Below are 17,238 nucleotides of genomic sequence, written 5' to 3' on the forward strand. Positions count from 1 at the left end.
TTATAATGATACAGACAGGAGAAAGATGCGCAGTTTGGAAGTACTCAGGAACCTTGAGCTGCTAAGGTCACAGCTGATCAATTGTTGATACATACCTTTTTTCAATTTAATCTGTTCAGAGTTATTACAGCTTACCTTTAGAGCAGGTGGGAATCGAAAACTCAGGCCCTCTGGCTCAGAGGTCGGTACAGTACCACTCCGCCCCACACGTATCCCTACAGTGGCAAAATCTTCAGCTCTCAGAGATTGGCCGGTTTCTGAAGAAATTTCCTAATTTCCTTTCTCACCAAGTGAAATATGCTGAGTGAAACAGGCAAGGTGAGAGAGATCTTCTTAGATTTGCTTAGAAATCATTACTTCTTTCACCATGATCTGCTACTCAAAAGCAATGGTCAAAATGTAATTCAGTGAGAATCACTGAGTCTAGCTCAACTGCCTTTCCATGCCAGATAATTGGAAGGTGTGCCTTTCATCTCAGTTTATCAAACAAGTGAGAGTTTAAACAGGAGGTGCAAATTTCTTGATGCCAACTGAGCTGCTTGCTTTTGATGTGTTTAGGTAAAATTATAATATCAGTACAGATGGTTTTGTATACATTGCAAATAGATATCTAAAATGAAAAGACTTAAAAAGCTCACTGTAAACAATATTCTAAAAAAGCAAGCATTGCAATATCCTACTCACTTACCTAAGCACTGATATTAGCCAAAGTATTTCATAAAGTAAAATGTATTGCTTTTTAATTAACTACAGTTTTATGAAATAACTTGATGAATAACCTGCATTTACTCATTGCCTTTAACACAACAGGCTCTCAGATGCAGAACAAGAAGGATTTATCAATAGATACATTGTTGACACTGAGCAACAGAGAAGATATTAGAGGAGCTGACCAAAAGCTTGGTCAAAGAGACATATTTTAAGCAGCACCTTAAGTAAAGAGAAACAAAGAAGGGAATTCTGGAGTTTAAGGCTTGTTGCTGCTGCTGCCTTTTAAATGTTGCAATTGTATCAGCCTCCACCACTTCCTCTGGCAGCTCATTCCAAATTGGGCAGCAAAATGAACATGACCAATTAACAATGACATGCTCCAGAGGCCTGAATCGGACAATTTTAGCAATTTGAAACACTATAGGGATGTAGGATAAGGGAGACCAGGAAGGCACCTGAAAACAATGGTACAAATCTTAAAATTGTAGGTCTGCAAGCATAAGAGTGGGGTGAGTCATAGAGACATAGAGTCACAGAGATGTACAGCATGGAAACAGAACCTTCGGTCCAACCCATCCATGTCGACCAGATATCCCAACCCAATCTAGTCCCACCTGCCAGCACCCGGCCCATATCCCTCCAAACCCTTCCTATTCATATATCCATCTAAATGCCTTTTAAATGTTGCAATTGTATCAGCCTCCACCACTTCCTCTGGCAGCTCATTCCAAATACATACCCCACCCTCTGCATGAAGAAGTTCCCCTTTAGGCCATTTTTATATCTTTCCCCTCTCACCCTAAACCTATGCCCTCTAGTTCTGGACTCCCCCACCCCAGGGAAAAGACTTTTGTCTATTTATCCTCTCTATGCCCCTCGTGATTTTATAAACCTCTATAAGGTCACCTCCTCAGCCTCCGATGCTCCAGGGAAAACAGCCCCAGCCTATTCAACCTCTCCCTATAGCTCAAATCCTCCAACCCTTGCAACATCCTTTTAAATATTTTCTGAACCCTTTTAGGATTCACAACATCTTTCCGATAGGAAGGAGACCAGAATTGCACGCAATATTCCAACAATGTCCTAACCAATGTCCTGTACAGCAGCAACATGATCTCCCAACTCCTATACTCAATGCTCTGACCAATAAAGGAAAGTCCAGTTCCCCAGAACATGACCTGGGTCTCTGGATTAATAGCCTGGTGATAAATCCTGTGAGGCCATCACCTGCCCCAATTCAGCAGGGTGTAAGTAATGGTGTTTTTATCCTTTCATTCAATGAAGGTGTCACTGGCATGGCTGAACTTTGTTGCCCATCCCTCATTCCCCAAGGCATTTCTCTGTTTAAATAATGTGTTAAAACATAGTGAGATACACAACACAGGGGCATGTGGCCATTAACATTGGCTCAATGTAGAAGGATTTCAATAACATTCTCTAAATGTTGCTATTGAAAACCCAAAGGGAAGGAGCAAGGCGAGTCAAACATGACAACATGAAAGACGAAAGATTGAGAGAAAGGGAATCAGTCAGGAAGTGCGGCTGTCAGGAATCCCATTAAAAACTTCAAACTCTGTTTCAGGCTCAGTCCCTCCAGAACATGGAGCCTCATCCACACCTGGACTTGGGACAGTTCTCTCAGCATTGGTGTACTTTGATTTGGAGATGCTGGTGTTAGACTGGGGTGTGTACCCAGGTAAAAATCACATAACACCAGCTCATAGTCCAACAGAGGGATCGATAAGCATTCCCTCTGATGAGTGACAATCAAGTATAGAAATTAACCATCTCACCCTCTTGGTTGCCTAATTAAACCATAAGACATAACAGAAATTAGGTCATTCAGACAATAAAGTCTGCTCCGTCTTTCAATCATGGGTTGCAAGTTTCTCAATCCCATTCTCCCACATTTTCCCCCATTACCCTTGATCCCTTTGATATACAAGAACCTAGTGGTCTGTCTTAAATATACTCAATCAACTGGCCTCTACAGCCTTCTGTAGCAATGAATTCCATAGACTTACCTCTCTGGCTGAAGACGTTTCTCCTTATCTCTGTTGTAAGATGTCTTCCCTTTACTCTAAGGCTGTCCCCTTGGTTCCTAGTCTCTCCTCCCAATGGAAACATCTGTCCAGGCCAGTCAGTATTCTGCATGCTTCAATTAGATCCCCCATCATCTTTCTAAACTCTAAGCATAAACCCAGAGTCTTCAAACATTTTTCATATGTTAAGCTTTTCATTTCTGGAACCATTCTCAAGAATCTCCTCTGAACATGCTCCAGGGTCAATACATCCTTCCTGAATTATTGGGCCCAAAATTGTACAAAAAAAATCCAGCTGTCACTTCATGTTGTTTTAGAAAATAGGTCTCAAATGTATTCTGAGAACATATCCTTCAAGTTACGTCTGTCAATTTAATTTGTTTAGTCTTCCTAAGTACTGCATTATCCTTGTTACATGGGCATCTGATTTGCACTCATCCAACATGAAACACTGTTCAGGAGCTCTTAAACTACACTGCCCATGCCCTAATATTTTATTATTTTAGCTCTACCTATACTCATACTACATGCTGTTTCTTTCCAAGGCCAAAATCTTTTCTCCCTATTGCCTTGAAATTAGTTTTCATAACCAGGATTACTTCACCACCTCTTCTGTTTTGCTAATTTTTTTCTAAAAGCAACCTAGAATATGTGTCCCTAATCTTAGTTCATCCTCAGCCACAGCTCAATATTGGATACTAGACTGAAGCATTTATTCTAATAGCTCCATTAATTATGCTACTTGTTTCAAATGTTTTATTATTCAGATAAACCAGCTTTCAATGTTTTACTAGTTTTTCTCTGATGTGGTGGTCATTGCTAATGCCTGATTATTAATATCAAACACACTAACCCTGCTTGACAAATTACTTGATGAGATCCTTTAACCTTATCCAAAACTGTCATTACGTTGTACACTCATCTCTCCCTTCATTCATGTTATATGATGGAAAATAAAGTATGAAGAACAGATTCCAGAGGAGTAGGATTTATCCTTAATCAAGAATATTGTTCCCTTCATCCACACCTCCATTGTGTACACAAGAAAATAATTTTTCACCTAGTCTAAAATCTCTAAAATTATGTAGAGTTAACATATATTCCCCTTGCAATGTACCTCATTAGCTGCTTGAAGAAACTGTTATTGCTAAATCCTTTAAGACCCCACTACCTATTGCTGCATAAGGCGTGAGACTCTCCCTGATCAATCTATACTTGAAGACTGCTCAGGCTTTGCACGTCACACCAACAATCTCTCCAATTTTGCATAATAGGATAACTGCTCATGTAACTGTCAAATATTTAACACAACACACTGTCAACACATTACAGATCTAAAACGTTTTATTGCTATTAGTAGCATACAAAGATATACATAGGATAACAATGAAAAGATGAAGTCAGACTTTGACTTTATAATACAGATAACCAAGCAAAACTTTTCAGCACAAACTAGTATTTGCGTATCAAACTAGTCACAACTGTTTTCTAATTATTTCCAACATTATAAATGTCTGAGAAAAACGACAAATACTGTTACCTTTCCGAACAATGCTACCAATAAGCGCTGAGTTATCGAACACTACAAAGTTCTAAACAGCATACATATTAAGATGCATAAAAAGCTTTCTTAAAAAAAATGGAGATTGTTCAGGATTCTAGAACTCAAAGCCCCAGTGAACACATTCTGCCTCTATTACAACTGTTTCTTTTTGACCAAGTCATTCATTACTTAGACTTAAGATTTGTTTAGTACTTACAGTAGTTTATATATTGTCTGCATGACTACATGGTTATTCAAGGACAGCTATCACTATCTTGTTAACAAAAACACTACTACACAGGTTGAGAAAAGCATTTTTGTTACAATCAGCCAAGGAATATTAAGCCACCACAACAGTGCTTTAAGATAAATGCAAAGTAAATATATCTTATTCATTACTGCTGTATTTCTTTTGTACAGATTCAGAATTGATTGAACTATTCCATGCCCACTTTGGAGATGCTATTGATCAACTGGTTCACTTGCTCCTTCCTCTACTCTTAGCTCTTCTTGTTCTGATGCTTCCTCTATTGGTTGCTCTTGCAGATCTTGTTGTTGTTGTTGCTGCTGCTGTTGTTCCTGAGGATTTTCAAACGGGTTTTCACCCTGTACGCAAGCAAAAAATCCAATGATGAATACACAGACTATTTGCTTATAAAATTATTTTATGCTGGGGAACAAATTAGACCTCGCAGAATAAATGCATCAATCACTCAAAATTGCATCACAGAAAAGCAAACCAAGCACTAAAATTATGTCCAGAGGAACAGAATTGAATAGCAGGGAGGTTATGTTAAACTGTATGGACCTTGGTTAGACTAAACTTCACACTATTAGTACTGCAGGTCATTCTAGTCACCATATTATAAAATAGAGGTAATACAGAAAAAATTTACAAGGATGGTAATAGTGGCTATGGGTATCAGGAGAAGGTTAACAGGCCAAGTCAGTCTTGTCTTGAAAAATGGTTGATGGGTGGCCCAATAGACATCTTAAAAAGTCAGAAAGGTTTTTATACAGACTGGACACATAATGTTTCCTATTGGGTGACACTATTCAGAGGTTTTGCACATCCAGGCTGGTTGATCAGAGTAACCATGAGTGCACAGGATAGCTTTGATGCTATCCAATATCAAGCCTGCATGACGTGGGGCTCTATTATGAGACTGCTGATAAAACCAATCTCATTGCATGTGGAACTGTAGGAATTCCAACTGTATACTGGCCACTAAAGGCTTGTGCTAAGACAGTAGTAAAGTACACCCTAACCAATTTCTCAAACTGCAAAATAATGATAATTTTAATCAAATCATTCCTTGCTGTCTATTCGTGAAAGACTGGATGGTCATATAGGTCCTGAGCAATGCTTTGTCTACCTCATTACCTGGAAGAGTAAGGTACCTCTGAAGTTTGAGTAACAGATGGAGGGTAGCTGTTTCAAACTGCTACTATGCCATAGGAGTACCAGTGGCATTGACCAGTAACAGAATGCTGCTGTTAAGTCAACAAAGCATTCTACCTACCACACAAATGAATATTGTACGTGAAATACAGTGTTATGAGATACCAGATACATAGACCAGACATCCCAAAGACTGATGGATGTTATCATTCAGCTGTTCATAACAAGCAAGGTAGTAGCCTTACCTAATCAAACTGTGCTAGCAAAAATCAAGCATCCAACATTAGATGTGATTCTACAATGGTACAATTATTGCACAATTTTGATTGTAAGAAAACTTATACTAACAACCAATTCAGGATTGTCAGTTGGGCTCGCACGCTTGTACATATTGGAAGCTACATATATAAATATACAGAGCTCTACTATTTCAGACAGAAACAACAGGGAAATCCACTGTGCCTGTTTCAACTCAACAGTCATTCACTGGTTCATTCCTTAGGGCAACGGCCTGACTAATCAGAGTCAATCTGTCTAGTTTAAAATTTAAACGAAAATGTAAATCAGCATTAATTGAGCATTCTCCAGGGCAATACCTCTAAGAGTTCACTTGTCAATTGATCAGCAATCTCCTCTCATGCTGTATGAATGCTAATTTTCCACTTGAATTGACATTTTTGTGATTTGCCCTGAAAGGTTTAATCAAGGAGTCCCTACAATGTGGAAACAGGCCATTTGACCCCGTCAACCCTCTGAAGAGTAACCACCCAGGCTCATTCCCCCTACCCTATCACTCCACATTTACGCCTGACGAATGCACCCAACCTAATATCCCCGAACACTGTGGGCAATTTAGCTTGGCCAATCCACCCTAATCTGCACATCTTTGGGCTGTGGGAGGTAACCAGAGCACCCAGAGGAAACCCATGCAGGCACAGGGAGAATGTGCAAACTTCACACAGACAGTTGCCAGAGGGTGGAATCGAACCCGGTTCCCTGGGCCTGTGAGGCAATAGTGAAAAGCCACCCCCAGTACTGTAGAAGGGTTACTTCCAAAACATTGACTTCGCCGCCTCCTGACCCACCCCCAGTCCTAAAGAAGGGTTACACCCAAAATATTGAATTCTCCACCTCCTGATGCTGCCTGGCTTCCTGTATTTTTCCAGCCTCTACCTGTCTACCCTAGATTAAAAAGCTTTGATTGCCTGCTTTTAGCTGGTCCATTGATATTTTAGCAGAAACCTGGCTAACAAATGGGGAGTCCATTTTCCCTACAGAAGTCACCAATTACACAACAGAAGGTTTATAAGAACCACAGAACAGCATTCTTATGTCCAAGTCCTACTGTAACACTTTTCAAACCACTTTTTTCACAACACCATGCTGCCTCCTTACTGCAAGGTGTCCTGTTAATATCACTTCCTTTCCTACAAACCATTATTCAAATCCACTGATCTTCCTACTTGCATTATTCAACCTTACCTTCAAGAACATATCAAATTTAGCTTTTACAGTTGGGTTGTTCAGCATGCTGCTGGCTGTGAGGAGACTTTCCCTTCTGACTTGGTCATGGTAATTCTGGAAAGTGAGGAACAACACAAAAGACAAAAACATGTTCAATGGTACAAGTAAGTTTACCATCACAAAGCTTAAATGATCCTTGTGTAAACAAAGCCTATTAAGAACAATAAGCTTTTATACTCTTAAAGCACTTTTGGATTCACTGTTTAAATTCTTTCCATTGTTTATCAGAACCCCCAAAACCATATGTGACAACTCTAACTCTCCAGCTAAGCCCATACTCTGCTTTTCCATTCACCCTCTTGATTCAGCTTTGCAACTGGCACATCTCCTTGCTTATTGAGACATTTTAAATACTAAAGACAAGTGTAACTGGCTATTGGTTAGTTCAAAACTAGAATATAGACCACAAAATAAATACTATTTGTAAATTAATCCAACGTGCAATTTCACTCAATTTTAAAAAATTCTTGAGATGTTTAAACTTAACAATGGAGGAGTCAAATATGTAGGAGCTTTCAGAATAACATACCTTCTTGCTGTTGGTGTGTTCATTGGACTTCAAATGCTGTTGTACAGAATGAAATAGGAAAGGAATATAGGTATTGCATACTGCACACTGAACAGCTTCAACCTTCTTCATTTGGTCATCTGGAGCAACTCCTATAAACCAAAAGAAATGCATTTTCTTTAGACTTATTTAAAAAAAAATGCTTGTAAATGATTCCTATTGTGATTCATTTTCATTTGAAGAATTCAGCCCAAAGACATAAAACTGTGCTAAACTTTTTCCTATTTATAATTCATAAATGGATGAATGTATTACACCCAAGCTCTCATGTCATTTAACTTTTGATTAACCAGTTCAGTTTTGCACAATGGAACTTTCAAATGTGCAAAATTCATGATAAAACACTGCATATGCAGACTGAAAAACCACTTCTGAAGCAAGTCTGACTTCATTGCTACTATAAATACCAATATCCCAAGTAAATATTGCATTCTCCTTCAGCATTTCATTTGATGGCATATATATAGTTTTATATCACATAAACATCCTTGTGCATTTAATGTGCACACAATAGGGTAAAACACATTAACAATAACGCGCAACTAATTCCTGGAGCATACACATGATTTGTTTTTGACTAGACTTTTGAAAAACCTAGGGAAAAGGCTATTCTAAATGTGACTTGGTACAACCAAAAGGGGTTAATCAATAACCTTGCTGCAGGAGGTCTTTTAGGTCTAAGTAACCATATGTTAGAATTTTTCATCAGGATAGAAAGCAAAATAATACAAACCAAAACTAAATCTGAACAAAGGAAACTATGAAGATATGAATGGTGAATTGACTGCGACACACAATAATATTGTTGAAAGGCATGACAGTGGACAGGTAGTGACTGAAATTTGAATAACAGAAGCATGTACTGCAACAGTTATACATTCCTTTTGGATAACTAAATGTATCAGAAGTTAGCGCTGAAAATGTGTTGCTGGAAAAGCGCAGCAGGTCAGGCAGCATCCAAGGAAAAGGAAATTCGATGTTTCGGGCATAAGCCCTTCATCAGGAATTCCTGATGAAGGGCTTATGCCCTAAATGTCGAATTTCCTTTTCCTTGGATGCTGCCTGACCTGCTGCGCTTTTCCAGCAACACATTTTCAGCTCTGATCTCCAGCATCTGCAGACCTCACTTTCTCCTCTGTATCAGAAGTTACCCAACCATGGCTACCAAAAGAAATCAAGGATAGAGTTATATCCAAAGAGTCATCATACACAATTTCTAGAACAAGTAGCAAGTTCCAGACCAGTTCCAGATGAAAGACAGTAAATGCAAGCCTCCTATTTAAAAACGGAGGCAGTAAACAGGGAATTACACACCAGTTAGACTAGAAATGGGAAAATGGTGGAACCTGTACAGATGTTCGAACAAGACACCGAAAATATCAATGAGATTACAAAAAGTTTAATTATGCAGCAATTGTACTTGATAAACCTACTGCAGCTTTTTGAGAATGCGTCTAGTAGAACAGATGAGAGAACCAGCTTCTGATGACGTTCCAAAAACGTATGCAAAACCAAAGCACAAAAGATTGGTGATAACGTACTGGGATGGTTTGAGAATTAATTAGCAGACAAGAAACAGCTGGAATAAATGAGTCATTTGCAGAGTGAAAGGAGATGATAAATGGAGTATCAAAGGGATTAGTACTTGCGACAACAATGGTTAGCACTGCTGCTCAGAGTGTCAGAAACCCAGGTTCAATTCCAGCCTCGGCAACTATATATAGAAACCTACTACAGCTTCAGCGCTCCGAAAGCTACTGCTTCCAAATACACCTGTTGGACTACAACCTGTGTTGTGATTTTTTAAACTTTGTACACCCCAGTCCAACACTGGCATCTCCAAATCGTGCCCAAAGACATTAGTCATGGCAAATGCAGGGTTACAGAAATGGAGTTGGTCTGGATGGGATGCTCTTCAGAGAGTCTGTGGACTTGATGGGCCGAATGGCCTGCTTTTCACATGAGGGATTCTGTTATTCAGTCCCATAGTGTGACAACATCTGTAATTTTGTATGCAGATTTGGTCTACTGACCTAAGAAAGAATATATTTGCCATACAGGAATGACAGCAAATGCCCACTAGACTGAATCCTGGGGTGACAAGTTTGTTGAGCAAGGAGATTTTGGGTTGACTGTATTTAATGGAGTTTACAGGGGATGACTGAAACACACAAAACACAGATAGATCTGAACGCAAGCCAAGACACTGAATATATTCATAAATAGATTTCTAGAGGCTAGAAGTGTCTAAGAGCATAAACAGAGAACAAGTGTATGACATTGAAAGACATGCTCAAGTTGAATGTGAAACTAGTTTGATGGGCCAAGTGGCCCACAGTTGCTTGAATTTTCTACGTACCTTATCCACTAGTCAATGAATATTGTAAAAATGTAATTGTAAAGAAATTAATGATCATCACGAAGTACCACCATATACATACTTTATTATGAAATTGGGTTTCTAGAAGGATTTGTGTAAGGTTGCTTATAAAAGGCATTAGCTAATAGTAAAATTCATGAAACTGAAGACAAATTATGGACTTGGTTAGGTGATTATTCTTTTCTAACAGAAAGAAAGTGACCTGTGGTTTCCCATTAAGATCTGAATGAAGGCCGAACTATTCACTACACTTTTAAATTAAAGTCTTAGATGATGTTACACAAACTCATGTATTCAAATCTGCCATTATTCATTGCGTAAGGATTCTTTGCAGCCATTCGTTTTATATTACACAAGCCTGACTTCAAAGAATCTCTTTCGACATGTAAATTACCAATAAAACTTTAATTATCAGAATATTCATTATCTACTGAATTTTTAATAAATATTTTGAAAGCAAAATGATAGGTTAAGAACTACTGTGTATACTACAGCCTTTTCATCAAATACAAAACATCGTAATAATGAGCATGTGGTATAATTATATGGTGGTCACTAACAGCTAATAGACAGGAATTTATGTAACTACTTCACAATACAGAAAACTAAGTAATTTAAAAAACATAGGATTTATAATATGCCAATACATAACCAACCCATTAAAATATCCTTTGCAAGTTTCTGCGCGGGCTCCTTTTGCTCCTGCTGTTGGAGCTGCTTACGAGCAGCAATCTTCTTATTCTTGTTGACCATCGATGCCTAAATAAATTACATTTTTGAGAAGATAATCAAAGTCTTGTTGAAAGATCACAAAAGTAAATTCTAAGCAGATTTTGCAATGAATAAGGGTTTCATTCAAAATGTATTAAATGCGATTAAAATTAAGTTTTATGACCAACAGGCGGTACTAAAAGCAAAAAATCTGAAGACGAATTCAGGTGAAAATGCAAACCATTTGGCTGATGTCACCTAGCTCTGGGAATTCAGAACAGTGTTGGTGCAGTTTTCACTTCATGATTTAAGGTGATATTAAATAGCAGAAATCTTCCTCTTGATGTTAAAGGCCTCACGTCTATTCAAGTGAATACTATAAGTATTAAGTCACTAATCAAAGAGGTGGCTGTCGGTACACTGATCCTTATTTCTCCACCAACTGCACAAAAAGATCTCAGCAACTTTTTGCTGTTTTTACAGCATAGCTCATACTGTTGTATTCGAAATTAACAGCATGTCAAGAACTTAATGTGCCAAGTTGGTGTCAGACACATAGAAACAAACACGGATACGCACAAATTATGCACAAGTATATAAATGGTTTACACATCATTCAGACTTCAGAATTCTATCACAACCTCACATTTTCAAAATAATAACCACTGAAATTGAGCATTTTGTGCTATGTACCTGACTAGCTGTGCAAACACTCAACAGAATACAAGCAATATAAATGAACAAATGATCTTTATAGTCTACATACCAGACTATTCTATTCTCACAACAATCAAATGAGGAACCTTTCCATTGTGAATTAAATAGTAAACAGAATCCCAATTCTCTATCTAATTTTTGACTTTAGATAAACTAGCATTTCACATAAACAAAACATTACACCCCCATTTTAGAAAAAAAGTGATCAAGAAAGAAAGGGATCTTAAGACTTTGCTGTAAAAATCCTACAGGATATAGATCAATAATCCAGTAATACACAGGTTCAATTGGCACAGTAAACTAGAGCTGTTTAGCAGTATTGGTATCAATGCCACAGGCTGGACTATCTCTGCACTGATTAACACAAGAAACAAAATTATTTAAATCAGTATTCAAGCAGCCCAGTAAGGCCTTGTAGCACAAAGTAAGCTGTTAAAGTTAATTTAAAAGACTATTCACTTCTGAAGAAACACAATTTTACAGGAAAACTAAATTACATGCAGTGATCTGGGAATGCAATAATTATTATAATTTTTACAAAAACAATTTATAACAAATCATGAGAAGTAATCTTGAAATCGCATTGAAATGCCAATTTTAAGTTTATATGCATAGGTCAATTCAGTTTTGTGTTAAATATTGATCGCAACACATCAGTTGCACTCTTCGCTGAGACAGAGAATTGTGCATATAAGACTTTGCACCCAGAAATTAGAGCATGCAAGCCAGCCTGACACCTTTACACAGCAGTGGAAGACCGATATAATAATGGATGTCCTAATTTTCACAGGAAGTGTTAACATTAGGTCCACCTGGCCTCTCTAGACAAAGATTCCATGAAGTGTTTTTATTACCTTGCCCAAACATACCATAGTGGTTAAACAGAACCACTAAAACCAATTAAACCAATCATATATTTGCCTTCATAAAAAGTGAAAATACCAAAGTAACTCAGCAGGACTGGCGGCATCTGTAGAGACAGAAGCTGAGTTAACGTTTTCAGTTTGATATGACTCTTCTTCGAACAGCAGTGAACAGTTAACTCTGTTCCTCTCTCCACAAATGATTAGATTAGATTACTTACAGTGTAGAAACAGGCCCAACAAGTCCACACCGACCCGCCGAAGCGCATCCACCCAGACCCCTTCACCTAACACTACGGGCAATTTAGCGTGGCCAATTCACCTAACCTGCACATTTTTGGACCTTGGGAGGAAACCGGAGCACCCGGAGGAAACACACGCAGACACGGGGAGAGAATGTGCAAACTCCACACAATCAGTCGCCTGAGGCGGGAACTGAACCCGGGTCTGTGGCGCTGTGAGGCAGCAGTGCTAACCACTGTGCCACCCACCGTAAGTAGTCTAATCTAATCTAAATGCTGCCAGGTGGACAAGAGTTTCTCCAGCAATTTTCTTTTTATTCACAATTTCCAGCACCTGCAGTACTTGCTTTACACGTTCTCTGCTATAACAGTTTGAGAAATTACAATGAGGATTTGTAAACTGGCTGTCCCACTTCCTTACATTCTAGAAGATAAAAAGCTATAAAACTGCATAGTTCTATCCTTATCAAGTTGACAATAGTCATCACTGTTAACTGTAATGCTGATCAATGATGACATCCACTGCATTGAATTTGTAGTGCTTCACAACACAAGTTTCCAGTTGATTGCAATTTCTGTGTTGGTTGTGATTTTCCAAACCATGAATATCATGAAATAAAATGAGGTATTAATAATGGAAGCAAATTTCATATCAAGTTAGACCAATGTAGACTTTTGTATGAAGAGAGACTGGGAAAGAGTTCTTTCCAAGTTATAAATATATTCTGTCAGTTTCAAGTTGAAATCATGGTCATAGAAGAAACACAGCTGAAAATGTGTTGCTGGAAAAGCGCAGCAGGTCAGGCAGCATCTAAGGAACAGGAAATTCGATGTTTCGGGCATAAGCCCTTCAGCAGGAATCCTGATGAAGGGCTTATGCCCGAAATGTCGAATTTCCTGTTCCTTAGATGCTGCCTGACCTGCTGCGCTTTTCCAGCAACACATTTTCAGCTCTGATCTCCAGCATCTGCAGACCTCACTTTTTCTTCATAGAAGAAACATAGCTTACATGAAGGAAGTCAGCAGCTCCTTTTTCAAATTGAATGTTCTTTCCAATAAACTCGAGAGTTTCCTTATGATAAGGAGTCTCAAGGTGAGCCTCAATTTCTTGTTCCTCTGTGGTTCGAAATTTACAAAGGGAGCATGTAAATGCATTCCTAAAAATGACAAAAGTTAGATTTCAGCAGCAGAACATACAGCAAACTTCAGAAGATTGTGTGTTATAGGAAACGATTTGCTGTAGAATGATTGGAGAAAGCCTCTTCTGCTTGTTGTTCTTCAATACAGTCTGTTCTAGACTTGTCAGGTGCAGGTCTGCCTAAATCTCACTCAGTAATTTCAACATGCCCCTTCAAAAGCAATCAATTTTATCAGAATGTCAGCCTAGTGAATTTCAAAGTAGAAGCAAAGCTACACTCACAGGTGAAAATTTCGAATAGACAATAGTTGCAGCATTGAATCATTTAAAATAAATCATTTATATAATACCCACTGTGGACTCCCCAACAAGATAGAACCATCTTTCCACACATACCCAAGAATCGTGTATGGCCCAATAAGATGCCTCTCATTCTTTTAAACTACCATGACAATCCTCCATACTCAGAATCAACCTAGCGAAGCTTCTCGAGGCTGTTTTCAAGGTATATCTTTCCTTAGATAACAGTCCAGAACTATTCATAATATTCCAGGTGTGGTCTGAATACTGCCTTTTATACTTTAACAAGATTTCCCTCTTTTTGTACGCTATTCCCTATGAAAAAGGCGGCCATCGTTTAATTTATCTTACCTATTACCAGAAAAAAGTGATTGCTAGCTTTTTGTGATCCATGCATGAGGGCTCCAAAATGTCTCGGCAGCAGCTTTCACCATTTAAATGATTTTTTAAAAACTTAATTTATAGAGTCATAGAGATGTACAGCATGGAAACAGACCCTACGGTCCAACCCGTCCATGCCGACCAGATATCCCAACTCAATCTAGTCCCACCTGTCAGCACCCAGCCCATCTCCCTCCAAACCCTTCCTATTCATATACCCAACCAAATGCCTCTTAAATGTTGCAATTGCACCAGCCTCCATCACATCCTCTGGCAGCTCATTCCATTTTCTGCATGAAAATGTTGCCTCTTAGGTCTCTTTTATATCTTTCACCTCTCACCCTAAACCTATGCCCTCTAGTTCTGGACTCCCTAACCCCAGGGAAAAGACTTTGCCTATTTATCCTATCCATGCCCCTCATAATTTTGTAACCCTCTATAAGGTCACCCCTCAGCCTCTATCACTCCAGGGAAAACAGCCCCAGCCTGTTCAGCCTCTCCCTGTAGCTCAGATCCTCCAACCCTGGCAACGTCCTTGTAAATTTTTTCTGAACCCTTTCAAGTTTCACAACATCTTTCCGATAGGAAGGAGACCAGAATTGCACACAATATTCCAACACTGGCCTAGCCAATGTCCTGTTCAGCCGTAACATGACCTCCCAACTCCTGAATTCAATACTCTGACCAATAAAGGAAAGCATACCGAACGCCTTCTTCACTATCATATCTACCTGCGACTCCACTTTCAAGGAGCTATGAACCTGCACTCCAAAGTCTCTTTGTTCAGCAACACTCCTAGGACCTTACCATTAAGTGTATATGTCCTGCTGAGATTTGCTTTTCCAAAATGCAGCACTTCACATTTATGTGAATTAAACTTCATCTGCCACTTCTCAGCCCATTGGCCCAGATCTTGTTGTAATCTGAGGTAACCCTCTTCGCTGTCCACTACACCTCCAATTTTGGTGTCATCTGCAAACTTACTAACTGTACCTCTTATGCTCGCATCCAAATCATTTATGTAAATGACAAAAAGTAGAGGGCCCGGCACCAATCCTTGTGGCATTCCACTGATCACAGGCTTCCAGTCTGAAAAATAATCCTCCACCACCACCCTCTGTCTTCTACATTTGAGCCAGTTCTGTATCCAAAGTCCTTGTCTTTCCAAATACTTGCACATCCTGTCCCTCGGGATTCCCTCCAACAACTTGCCCACCACCGAGGTCAGGCTCATCGGTCTATAGTTCCCTGACTTGTCTTTACCGCCCTTCTTAAACAGTGGCATCACGTTTGCCAACCTCCAGTCTTCCGGCACCTCACTTGTGACTATCGATGATACAAATATCTCAGCAAGAGGCCCAGCAATCACTTCTCTAGCTTCCCACAGAGTTCTCAGGTACACCTGATCAAATTTCTGTGACTTGAGCGTTGCTGGCTGGCCAGCATTGATAGCCCATTCCTATTTGCCCCTGAGGAGGTGGTGGTGAGCTGCCTTCTTGTATCGTTGCAGTCCACCTGCTATGGATTGACCCACAATACCGGTCGGGAGGGAATTCCAGGATTTTGATCCAATCACTAAAGTAACGGCAGTATGTTTCCAAGTCAGGATGGTGAGTGGCTTGGAGGGAACTTGCATGTGGTGGTGTTCCCAAGTACCTGCTGCCCTTGTGTTTCCAGATGGAAGTGGTAGTGGTGTCGGACAGTACTGCCTAAGGATCTTTGGTGAAGTTCTGCAATGCATCTTGTAGACAGTACACACTGCTGCTACTGAGCGCTAATGGTGGAGGGATCGAGTGTTTGTAGATGCGGTGCCAATCAAGCGGGTCGCTTTGTCCTGAATGGTGTTAAGCTTCTTGAGTGGTTGGAGCTGCACCCATCCAAGCAAGTGGGGAGTATTCCATCACACTCCTGACTTGTGCCTTGTAGATGGAGGAGACACTTTGGCATGTCATGAGGTGAGTTACTCGCTGTAGTATCCCTCGTCTCTGACCTGCTCTTGTAGCCACTGTGTTTATTTGGTGAATCCAGTTGAATTTCTGGTCAATGGTAACCCCAAAGATGATTAGTTTAGATTAGATTACTTACAGTGTGGAAACAGGCCCTTCAGCCTAACAAGTCCACACCGACCCTCCGAAGAGCAACCCACCCAGACCCATTCCCCAACATTTACCTCTTCACCTAACACTACGGGCAATTTAGCATGGCCAATTCACCCAACCGGCACATTTTTGGACATGTGGGAGGGAATCGGAGCTCCCGGAGGAAACCCATGCAGACACGGGGAGAATGTGCAAGCTCCACACAGACAATTGCCTGAACCCAGGTCTCTGGCGCTGTGAGGCAGCAGTGCTAACCACTGTGTCACCTGTGTTGGCAGTGGGGGATGTGGTGATGGTAATACTGTAGAATGTCATGGGGCAGTGGTTTCAGTGTCTTTTATTGGTGATGGTCATTGTCTGGCATGAATGTTACTTGCCACTTGTCGACCCAGCCTGGATATTGTCCAGATCTTGTTGCATTTGAGCACGACTGCCTCAGTATCTGAGGAGTTACAAATGTTGCTGAACACCATGGAATCAGTGAACATTCCCATGGTGGAGGGAAGGTCATTGATGAAGCAGCTGAAGATTGTTGGGCCTAGGACACTACCCTGAGGGACTCCTGCAGAGACACCCTGGAGCTAGATAACTGACTCTCCAATAACCACAACCATTAT

At 39.8% G+C, this 17,238-nt stretch overlaps 1 protein-coding gene across 1 annotated transcript in view; it reads right to left on the reverse strand.

Annotated features, from left to right (window-relative positions):
• Positions 1 to 4,079: 4,079 nt before the first annotated feature.
• Positions 4,080 to 17,238, reverse strand: part of znf326 (zinc finger protein 326) — a 46,938-nt gene continuing 33,779 nt past the window's right edge. The window contains exons 9-13 of the mRNA XM_060830611.1: positions 13,713 to 13,860; positions 10,827 to 10,929; positions 7,752 to 7,882; positions 7,181 to 7,276; positions 4,080 to 4,902 (exon numbers count right to left, since the gene is read on the reverse strand). Of these exons, the coding sequence (XP_060686594.1) occupies positions 4,759 to 4,902; positions 7,181 to 7,276; positions 7,752 to 7,882; positions 10,827 to 10,929; positions 13,713 to 13,860 (622 nt within the window). The 3' untranslated portion in view covers positions 4,080 to 4,758. The remainder of the gene's footprint in view (positions 4,903 to 7,180; positions 7,277 to 7,751; positions 7,883 to 10,826; positions 10,930 to 13,712; positions 13,861 to 17,238) is intronic.

This window comes from Hemiscyllium ocellatum, chromosome 9, assembly GCF_020745735.1.
Source record: "Hemiscyllium ocellatum isolate sHemOce1 chromosome 9, sHemOce1.pat.X.cur, whole genome shotgun sequence".
NCBI lineage: Eukaryota > Metazoa > Chordata > Chondrichthyes > Orectolobiformes > Hemiscylliidae > Hemiscyllium > Hemiscyllium ocellatum.